Raw genomic sequence first — 11,178 nt, 5'->3', positions numbered from 1 at the left:
GACCCCCTCCTGTTTACAGAGCTTTATCAAACAACAGACCAAACTGTTTCGTTTTTTCTGAAGGAATATTTGATTCTGCAGATGGGACAAAATCTTGGCTAAACTCCCACCTTCTGAGTGTTCAGGAGTTTGCATTTCTTCAGGGAATTCAGGGGCAATAATGTTTCAGTATTTTCTGCACAACTTGCTGCTTTCTAATAAGGAGCTTAACCGCAAAATTCACAACAGATGTATAAATTAATAAATTTCCTGGTGTAGTCAGAATTAGTTTTCTCTTCATCAACTCTTCACATTCTGACATCATGAAACCAAGATGACAACAAACAACTGATAACAGAACCTTGACAAATATCCTGTACTTTTTCTGAGGTGTGTGTGTACTTGTTTTGGCTACAGAGTGAGAACAATGTTAGGTTTTTAACCAACAAAGTGAGCTCATTTTTGGTGCAGCTCTGCTGTACTTTACTAGTTAGGTTTAGAGGTAGGGTGTGAATTAAGTTCTGGTTCAGGTTAGGGTTAACTATAGACCAGTAATGGTTAATTTTACTAGTTAGGTTTAGAGGTATGGTGCGAGTTAAGTTCAGGTTAGGGTTAACTATAGACCAGTAATGGTTAGTTTTAGGGAAAATGTCTGGGTTAGGCATAAATACAGTTACAAAAATGAATGGAAGCCAATATAATGTCCTCAGTTTGACGCAAATACAAGGATGTGTGTGTGGCCTTGTTTTTCCTACATTGTGGGGACAATTTTCCCGAAAAAGCAGCCTTGTGGGGACCGAACCTGCATCGTGGTGACTAATGCCTGGTCCCCACGGGTCCAAATGCAAATTACGGGTGTGGGGTTGCATTTAGGACCAAGGTGTGAACTGAGTTTAGGTTAGTTTTAGGGTCAGGTAGGTCCCTATGAGGTTAATTTTAGGGTAAATTGTCAGGGTTAGGAAATAAAATTTCCAAAAAAGAAGTCAATGGAAAGGCCCCACAAGGATAGAGAAACATGGTGTGTGTGTGTATGCGGACATTAGTACTTTTTACACATCCCGTACATTAAAGACTCAACATTTTACGGTCTCAACTACCACCCAATATTCTGAGACATCAACAGAGGAAGGAAAGCCAAAACCCAGGAAATATGTTTTCTTTCTCTTGAACCATTTAAAAATCAAGCTGCAGTCTTTTGAACCAGTTGAAAACGAGCAACAGCAGTCTGACTGATTCCATAAAGAAGTTTGGATGTTCTAAACACGTACAGTTGTCTCAAAATTTCTTTTAAACAGTCTCAAATGATTGTTTTATAAAGAAGCACTGTCCTAATAAAATCTGTATTTTTCTCTTGAATTTTGAAGTGAACTCCATCTGGCAACCACCTGGCCTCACCTCACAAAGGGAACAGTTGTAGATAATGATGTCTACAGGTAAGAATCTATCTTAATAAATACACAAGTGGTTAAATTGGAAAGCCTGAATAATACACAGAAAACCAAATAAGTTCTCAGTTAAAATGTTTATTTTCAGATCTAAAGACTCACTTCACATCTAAAACAAAAGTCTAAACCAGAATGGTCCTGAATCACATGATCTCATAATACTTAATGAAACCCTGGTCACACAGTCTAGGGTCGTCCCTCCTACGTCAGCTTTGAGTCAGTCACAAACATTTATTAACTCCTGAACAGACCTGTTAAAGATGGCCACTACAAACGCAAGCATGGCTACAACTCATTTTTACAGGTATTAAGCTGGTGTGGTAGGAGCAGTGTAGACTCGAGTGTTAACTGTGTAGGGGTCACCTCGAGTGAAATAATCAGGAAAACTTTCTCTGATCGCAGGCCTCTGATCGGTCCTTTAAAGAGACAGAACTCTGTTCCGCTTGAGCCTGAATTTGAGTCACAACAGGTCACCTTAACTTTAAAAAGAGATTCTCTTATTCTTAATCAGATAATAAACAGAATAATCTTCTTTTTATTTGATTTATTGTTCTCTTAACTAAGAGTTATTACGCATTTTGATAATCAGAGAATATTTATCAAAGTTACAGGAGAAAAGGGAACAGGCTTTTCTCCCTCAATGTGATTTCAGCTATGCATGGATTTTCTGTAGAAATATTTAACTTAACAAATCATTATGGTTTAAGTTTTGATGAAACACGTGTTTTATTTGTCTGAATCATATTTCAAATGTTTTTGTGTTTGAAGTAATTAATTCTTTCAGTCATGTTTTTCTCATCATAGAATATCTAAACAGGTCAACATATGTTTTAATTATGCAACTGTACAGAAGTAGGGATGGGTACCGAATTCTATACTTTTTTATGTAAAGACCGAATTCTGTCGGTACTACCAAGAACCTATTCACGTAACATCAAACGGTACCATGTTTCGGTACCTAAACGCATCATTGCGACTGGTTTGGCTTAACAGTGGTGAGTTTTCCATGCTTGTCCTGAACGCAGCATCACGCAAAACCATAATGACATCATCAGCCGCTGGTTCAGTAAACAGTTTGGTGTGAACATAGCTTGAAAGCCTCGCAGCTCCTGGAGTAAAACTCACCGAACAGATCGCCTCTGAATTACCTGGTGGATTAATTATCTGGTGGATTAATTATCTTGTGAACACGACATGTGCTTGCTCAAAGTAAATAAAGTACCACCACTTTCTTTATTTCATCCGCCATTAAACAGAGACCGGCAGAGGAAAACAACAGAGGAGCTTCCTGACAGTCCGAACATGTCTGACCTGAAAGAGCACAAGCAACTAACATGAAGTGTTGGACACGTTTTGGATGCTCAAAACGTAGCTTGAATAACTTTTATTTATTTTAACTCCATCCTCTTTTGCTTATTTGATTTAAACTTAATTTCCTTCCATGGACCTCCATCACACAATTTTTCTTGCAGGGAAATGACATCAATAGAAACACATGGAGCTGGATTTTAATTTGTGCAATAAGACAAAACAGTCTGTTGTTTTCAACAGTTTTCACCTTAAAGAAATTAGTTTAAAAAACAGATGTTACAATACAAAGTGTTGGATGTTGTCTTGATATTTGTTAATTTTATATATTGAGAAATATGTTCAAAAAAAGTTTATTATTGAAAAAACAACACACACAAAGTACTGAAAATTGGTACCGTTAAGTACCGGTACCGATTCCCAGGTACCGGATATTGGTACCGAATCGATTCAAACGTCAAAAGTACTGTACCCATCCTTATTAATCTTGTGTAGCTTCAGATGGCGACAGCTAGTCTCTGAACTAATACTTTCTCTGATATCGTTTGACTAACTTATCGACTGAGGGCGGAACCAAAAACCTCTTTAATGACTAACACAGTTTCCGCCTGAGAGTAGAAGGAGACAGACGCCCTTCTGTCAAAACAAACAGCTGTTCTCCTCTGGGAAAAGCAGCGTTTGGCTGAATAATTCGTCCAAGCGCCAAAGGACAAATTTTCCCAGCATGGGCCACCACCACCCATGTGTTCCAAGACACAAGCTTAAAGCTCACAAAGCAACTTGGTCTTGACTTCCTGTGAGAAGCAAGTTTTATTCTGAAGATGGAGAACCAAGTGCTCCGCCTCTCTCCTGCGGCTGATGTGGACTGAGCCGGTGCTGAAAGAGTAAATCGTGCCTCGGAGAGTCCAAACGAGCAAGAGGCTGTAACAGTTCCTTGCCACTGTTCGACCTCCCTTACTACCTGAATCGTGAGTCGACGGTCATCGTCAAGGTAAAGCTGGCTGTTTGTGTTGCTGGTCTGACGGACATTGAGCGGGAGATGCCTGCTCTTCTGGTTCCCCACATTTAAGATAAAAGTTAGGAAGACTAATATCTTACTTTTCCTCCTTTTCTTAAACCCCTGCCTTGCCAGTCGAAGTTAAATGCCTAAATGTCGAGTATTTAAAACCTAAGCCGATGTTTGTTTCTATTTTAAGTGCTGGATTGACAATTAATTAAGCCCGAAGCGTGCTTGTTATTGTTAGTTCTTAAAATTTCTGATAGGAAATCAATTGCTCATAAATAAGTGTACTGTAGTGATTTTGTTTGATTGTGTAAATAAATGATTGCATTTATTAATGGATCAATCAAATTCACTTATTGGGTTTTGTCCATTCATTTTTGCACAAAAGAGATGCTTACCGAAAATAAGAGATCCTTGCTAAATAATTTCCTTATAACTTTGTTATAAGAGGTGTAGGAATCCTACAACTGCTCACACAAGATGTGTTTGTAAAACTTCACCATTAACTGATGGAGTCAAATCTGTCTGTTAGCAAAATATCTCCTAAGTCACTGAATGGATTTTAGTAAAACTTTTAGAAATTAATCACTGAATATAAAATTCCCAATTGATTCTTCTAGAGCCAACCACATTCAAGATGGCCGCAACTCTACGTCTTATTCTTTTAATCCAGTTATTTATCCAGATCTATGCTCTCTGTTGTTTTAGTGGTTTGGAGATTCTGACTTGTAAACTATACACTCAGTCAGAAAATATAGAAATCAACTTTTGACACTGTTAAAACACCACTTATTGGTATTCTTTAAAAAAATGATTAAATAAAATGATTTAATCTTGCTTTTGTCTTGGTTCTTCTCTCAGTCTTCAGAAAATACCTTCAAGGCCCTGACTGCTACGTCATTCAGCAAAAAAATAAATAAATAAATACAGTACTTGAAATGAGATTTTAGGCTCTTTGGGCCTCATGCAAGAACATGTTCATATTCTTATCCTAAATTTCTCTTACTTTCATTCATATGAAGGGTTCGTACAAACATGTCACGTCAGATTCAACAAACTCTTCTATCTTCAGGAAAAGTGTGTAAATGAGGAGTGTAAACTGATGAATGTGTATCCAGCTGCTCGTGCATGAGGAGAGGAGATTAGCATAATTACCACCCCAAAAACACCATATAAGGCTATGTTTCCTACCTCAGATATCAGGAAGTGTCCATTCATGAAAATGACAGCGAAAATTAAAAAGAAAAACTTTACGAGTTCAGAGATTGAAGTCCTGCTGTCAGAGATCCAGAAAAGAAAATCTGGCATTTTTAGCAGCTCAGCTGTGGAATAAAAAGAGCTGCTAAAAGTATAAACAACTGTGTTAAATCATTTTCATTTATTCAGAAGCCACAGTGTCACACACCGTACTCCCCACCCCCGCGCGGTCGCAGGTGGTCTCAGTTGCGGTTCTGAAATAAGCATTTTAAAATGTTTTCAAAATATGTCTGGCACTTTGGAGAAAATCCAGGAGTCGCTGGAGGGATTGTGTATCCCCTCTGGCCTGGGAACGTCTCGGAGTCCCCCAGGACGAGCTGGAAAGTGTCGCTGGGGAGAGGGATGTCTGCGTCTCTCTGCTGCTGCCCCCGTGACCCGATCCTGTATATGCGGCAGAAAACGGACGGATGGACAATTTATATTGTTAGTCTAAATTATTACATTTAAGATTATAACTAATTCATGCAGAATAGCCTATTGTCAACATAATTATGGAGTGTAATTTATTTTCAACTCAAAATATCTTCAAACTAACGAAATATAAAGTTATTAGTGAAGAAAACCCGTCTGGATAACAGCAGACTGACTGCTGGTAAAATATACAACAGGTCTGGACCACTCGTGAATTTTGTTCATATCTGAAAAAAATCTTAGAATACGAAAACATTGGTGAATGCCACAAATTCTCCTAAATCACTCGTACGCACAACTTAAGAACAAATCTGTGCGTATGAACGTTTTTTGCATGAGGCCCTTTGTTTCCAGAATTGCGCCACAGTTTTGTTACTTTAGTGGATTTAGATGTGAACTGATCATATTTTGTCCTCCACTGCTTCTCTTTATCATCCAACAGTGACCTTGACCCCCTCCAAGCTCCTCATTGGTCCGTTCGGGTCAGAGCAGCTGAAAACCCTCAGTGTTTACTCGGTACCTTTTTTATTGACATCATATTCTATTAGTTGTTTATTTATAATTGTAGTTCTATGCTGTATATCTGTCAGCATGGTGTTTAATGCTCTGAACGTTTTAAAATAAAGGTTTAAATTTTCAAGCAGTTTTTATTGGTTTTTGGACTCATTTGGATGTTGTGGGTGCAGGTGACTTTGTGACGGAGTTCTTTAAGCTCTGCTGCAGGAAGGAGTCTGTGGAGGAGGTTTTAGGACGAGGATGTGCTGAAGAAGGTGGCCAAGGTAAGTTTATTTAGCCTATTATTTATAAGACAATTTTATATCATAAGGATTTTACTGTGTAGTGTTAAAATAAAGAATAAAGAAATATTGACACCACTTTCTAATAATTTACCTTTATAAATTATTTATTACTGCTTTATAAATTGGTTATACATGAGTTTTTAAACACTATAAATCATTACTAAGAATTCAGGTAACAGTTAATAAAAGTGCAAACCCTGAAGCAGCCTCACTATTTGGCAAAATCAGTGCTTTACTTTTTTCTGTTCTTAATAATATATTTTTTGCTTTATTTAAAAAAGATTCTTATAATAAAGATGTTCTTTAAAAATTCTAAACAATAGTTAATAATGCAGTTATTGTTTAGGCTTTAAAACTTTAATAAAACATTAATAAGCAGTAACAGTGCATCAGACAAAAAGGACATTACTGATGTGTTTCCTGCCAAATAGTGAGCCGACACATCAGTACTGTTTACCTGTAGTCTCCGTCAATTGGATTTTAAATATCAAACTTTTGTCAGTAAGTTGCCTGCATGTAAACACTATGATCTACATGTAAAGTTTGTTTTCACAAATAAAGCTTAAAAAATCAAATGTGCAAAAGAAAAGTAAACAAAAATCACTTCTGAATGACTAAAGCCCTTATTTTTGTCTATTAGTGAAGTTTATTATATGAAGTTTATAGCTGTTTTATAAATGCTTTATAAAGAGTTTTCAAACAGGAATTACCTGTTTATAAAACATTAGTAAATCATTCGTAATGATACTGTTAAAGTGGCACCAAAGCCCTTTTTCTCCATCAGGTTTGCAGACTGTTTGTTGCATATTGTTGTGGTTTTCCTGCAGAAAACAGTGACATCAGCTCTGCTTTATCCAAACTGACGGAGCCAGCAGCCGCCGTGCCTCTAACCAAACTGTCCGTCTCCAGTATGGTGCACAGCGCCAGGAAACACATCCACCGTCGCAGACACGTCGATGAGTCACCGCTTAACATCGATATCCTCAATTCAATCCTCTTGGTACGTTTTATACAGACACACTGTTTTTGTTTTTTATTTCAGTGTCATGTTGAAGAGTTTAAATGAATACTTTACTGCTGGTGACATCACATCTGGTTAGACTTCCTCCACACTCGATGATGACACAACATAAAAAGATGTATGGGTGGTCTTTTCATGTTCATGGTGAGGTCAGAAGAATAATAAGAACGCAGCGAGTTCCCTCCTGATCTCCAGCTCTCACTGGAGCAGTTGAAGATCTCAGGTCCAGCTGGTGGAGCAGGGGAGAGTATCTGACATGTAGCCATAAAGAGTTCAAAGCAGGACGGTTCTCCCTGGCCTCATGTCAAGGTTATGATTTTACCACACCCTCTTCTTTATGGGTGTGCTCCAATAAGTTATTAAAATGTAGGGAAGCACCGATACCATCCATCCATCCATTTTCTGTACACGCTTCTTCCTTTTCAGGGTTGCGTGGGTCACTGGTGCCCATATCCAGCAGTCACAGTGCGAGGGGCGGGGTACACCCTGGACAGGTCGCAAGTCCATCCCAGGGCACCGATACCAGTTTTTCTCAAACTGAGTATAAGTACTTCGCCGATAGGGGTACTTTCTGAGTTATAACATTACACAGTGATTATAAAAACACAATTTTAACATTAGAATCTGGCACAAAATCAGAAATCTGATGTTATCAAAATGAACCTCAGTTTAAACCAGTGGTTTATAATCCTGCACCTCAAGGACCACCATTCTGCATGTTTTAGTTGTTTCCCTGCTCATCAGCAAGTTTTTAAGCTCTGCAGAGTTCAGCCAATCACTCATTCATTTAAATCAGGTGTGCCAAAGCAGAAAACATCCAGAACATGCAGGATAGTGGTCCTCGAGGGCCAGGATTGAGAACCACTTGTGCAAACGGTCATACCGTACTTCTCATATGTTTACGTCTGTGAGCCGGGGGTTTACTGATCGATCCAAGTAATAATGATACTAACCTTGAGTCAGGCAGTTTAAATCTTGTAGCACCACACGTCTTCAGCTACAGAGCAGTCATCCATCTCCTGGATGACTGAGTATTCACAGAAACATCTGATAGTAATGGTGTCAGACCATGTGGATGCTGAAGTGGATGGATATTTAAGTTACCTTTACGTGGAGCGCGTCACGTCGCTCTCAGGTGACCAGAGGCAGGTTAAAATGTAAACTGTGAACTAAACAAGCGTGTAAACTAATTTTTAACCAGTTTTGTTTGATGTAGGGATGTGTACCTACAACTTCTCAAAACTTAACTTATGAGGAAAGTCACGAGTCCTTTTCTGTGTAAGGAGTAAAAACCTTTCTGTGTAAATGTGAGAATAACCACAATAATGTAACGCACTCAGCAATTTAAGTTTTTCCTAAAAAGCCCTGTTCTACTCAGCATCTTTCATTCAACCTGTTGGAGACTAAGCCAATTTTAAAATATGTTCAGGTGTTCACAATGTAGGGGGCAGAATTTGCTTCAGAAGGAAACAAAGTAAAACTTGATGCCAAAGCATGGACTGGTCCACCTGCCCTAGCACTAGTTTGACTAAGGCTGCGCTTTTTTGCGCAGGAGACCTTGGCCTCTACATCCCCCGCTCCCCTGCTGTGAGCCACATAGTGTCTGTTAATATGCTAAAGGGTCAGTCACAACTAGAGCCACACCTTGAGCCACACCTAACCCTAATCACAGCTCACCTACATATCCCCCCTTAGGCCCAAAACTGTGCTCCTACATTCCCCCCTTTGGTTTTTGTAAATTTTCTAAACTGTCCCACAAAATAACTTTTGTGCTCCTAGTCAATTCTGACTGATTTGAAATATTCATTGAAAACAAAAAGAAAAAAAAAACCCTACTAAACACACAACACTTGAATCAGATACTATATTTACTATTTTTTACTGTAGCTTTGAAAATACAGTGGCATCCAGTTATGTTCTTTGCAACACACCGTATCTTCGGAGCTCGTCACTCGGCTTTAGTCTACGCTGTAATATACACTCTAACAAGTTTTTACTTTTGCATAAAACTCATGACAAAGTCGCATAAAAACATTTCATATAACACAAACGCGCGCGCGCACACCTACTTTTGTACCGGCTGCTGTGTTTAGCTTCCTGCTAGCTGTCGTCTGGAGGAGGTCTTTCCTCTCCCGGTCTTGGCAGTAAAAGGGGATAAATGTACATTTCCCTTTTGTAACCTCCGTCTTCTCATTTCTGATGCTGACTCTTGAATATCCTCAGGTTAGAAATGCCGATTACAAAAGTGAGTGTGAGCTTTTAAAGATAAGTTTTCCTTGTAATGCTATGATCCTCTGCTGTCACCTCCTCAAGAGGAAAAAGGATAAAAACTAACTACTGGATCGTATCTGCTGGTTAGTGGACACAACGGCACACAACAGAACTCACGTTTTATACCAGTAGGTCACAGATGCTTTAACTTTTGTGACTTTTTCACAGACTAGTACTAGCAGCTAACGCTAAAAACATAGGCAGTAAGCAGGGAGTGGAAGGGAGGAGTGTGGCAAGAGTTTTACCGGAAATACGTCATTAATGACCGTGGCATATAGGCTATTAAGGGGACTCAAGCAACAAAGGTCACTTTACCTGACCTTCAGCTTTGACCTTTGACCCTAATAATGTTTTCAGACCTCTGTTGGGCCAAGAACAATTGTCATGTTAATTCTGATTGAAATCAATAGCTGTTCAGGAGCTACACACAACAGTGTGATGGACACCCAGAAACATACAGATGGACAACCAATATAAATATAAAACCTTTAGTTTTATATTTATTTGTGTTTATTCATGTGTATAACCACACATATAAGGCAGATGTGTTTGTAACAATACATGATCAAAAAGTGAAAGCCAAAAAAAAAAAACAAGTGAATTCTCTGTTAAAAAGCTTTTTTCCTCAGATCTAAAACTATCTCGACTCAGAGCCACTTTCTCCAGCACCTGTGTAACCCTGAGTCTTATCAGCAAACATAAACAATGACCCTCTAACAGCCCTGCATCTTCTTACACTAAAGACTTCACTTCCGTGCTTCACAAAACCCACAAACCCTGGTCCCAGCCCAGGGGCAGTACCTTTTACATCAGACCTTGAAATGAACACAATTCTAGTTTTTACTGCAAAGCAGAAACATACTGGTTCTCTTCATGTTTAAAGTGAATGACTACAATTAATCACAAAACTGTATCCAAAATTCAGTTAATGGGTCACATTTGCTTCATGTTTAACAAACCAACTCACATCCCACTCTTCATCAATGGCAGTGCTGTGGAGTCTGTGAAAAGCACAAAGTTCCTTGGAGTGCACATCACAGATGACCTCACATGGACTACAAACACCACCTGTCTGGTCAAAAAGGCTCAGACATGACTCCACTTTCTGCGGAGGCTGAGAAGAGCCAACCTCCCCACATCTGCTCTCACCTCCTTCTACAGGGGAGCCATTGAGAGCATCCTGACCAGCAGGCTGTCTGTCTGGCACAGCAGCTGTCGAGCTGTAGACAAAGAAGGCTCTCCAGAGGGTGGTGAGGACCGCAGAAAAGATCATCAGATCACCTCTACCAGCCATTCAGGACCTCTACACTTCACACTGTTCTAAGAGAGTGATGTACATAATGAAAGACCCTACCCAGCTCACAAACTGTTCTCTCTACTACCATCAGGGAAGGTGTCACACAAGCAGACTGGGAAACAGCTTCTTTCCACAAGCCATTAGACTCATCAACATATTGAAGAAAACTAAATGAACATTTCAAGGATAATGAAGAACGGTTTATAAACATTTCTTTCACCGCACCACTTGCACATTACTCTTTGCACCTTGCATATGACATCTACATTACCTCACATTATCTGTATGTCCACTGATTGTGCTTCTGGTGCGTGTGTGTGTGTGTGTGTGTGTGTGTGTGTGTGTGTGTGTGTGTGTGTGTGTGTGTGTGTGTGTGTGTGTGTGTG

The 11,178-nt window shown here is 39.2% G+C and overlaps 1 protein-coding gene across 1 annotated transcript in view; it reads left to right on the top strand.

Moving 5' to 3' along the window:
* Positions 1–11,178, top strand: part of rab3gap1 (RAB3 GTPase activating protein subunit 1) — a gene marked incomplete at its 3' end in the record, with an annotated part of 71,469 nt that overhangs the window by 40,094 nt on the left and 20,197 nt on the right. Inside the window, 4 exon segments of the mRNA XM_014010446.1 lie at positions 1,344–1,412; positions 5,846–5,919; positions 6,090–6,182; positions 7,031–7,203. Of these exon segments, the coding sequence (XP_013865900.1) occupies positions 1,344–1,412; positions 5,846–5,919; positions 6,090–6,182; positions 7,031–7,203 (409 nt within the window).

Source organism: Austrofundulus limnaeus, unplaced genomic scaffold (genome assembly GCF_001266775.1).
Source record: "Austrofundulus limnaeus strain Quisiro unplaced genomic scaffold, Austrofundulus_limnaeus-1.0 Scaffold69, whole genome shotgun sequence".
Lineage (NCBI taxonomy): Eukaryota > Metazoa > Chordata > Actinopteri > Cyprinodontiformes > Rivulidae > Austrofundulus > Austrofundulus limnaeus.
This window is presented reverse-complemented; position numbering and strand designations above follow the sequence as displayed.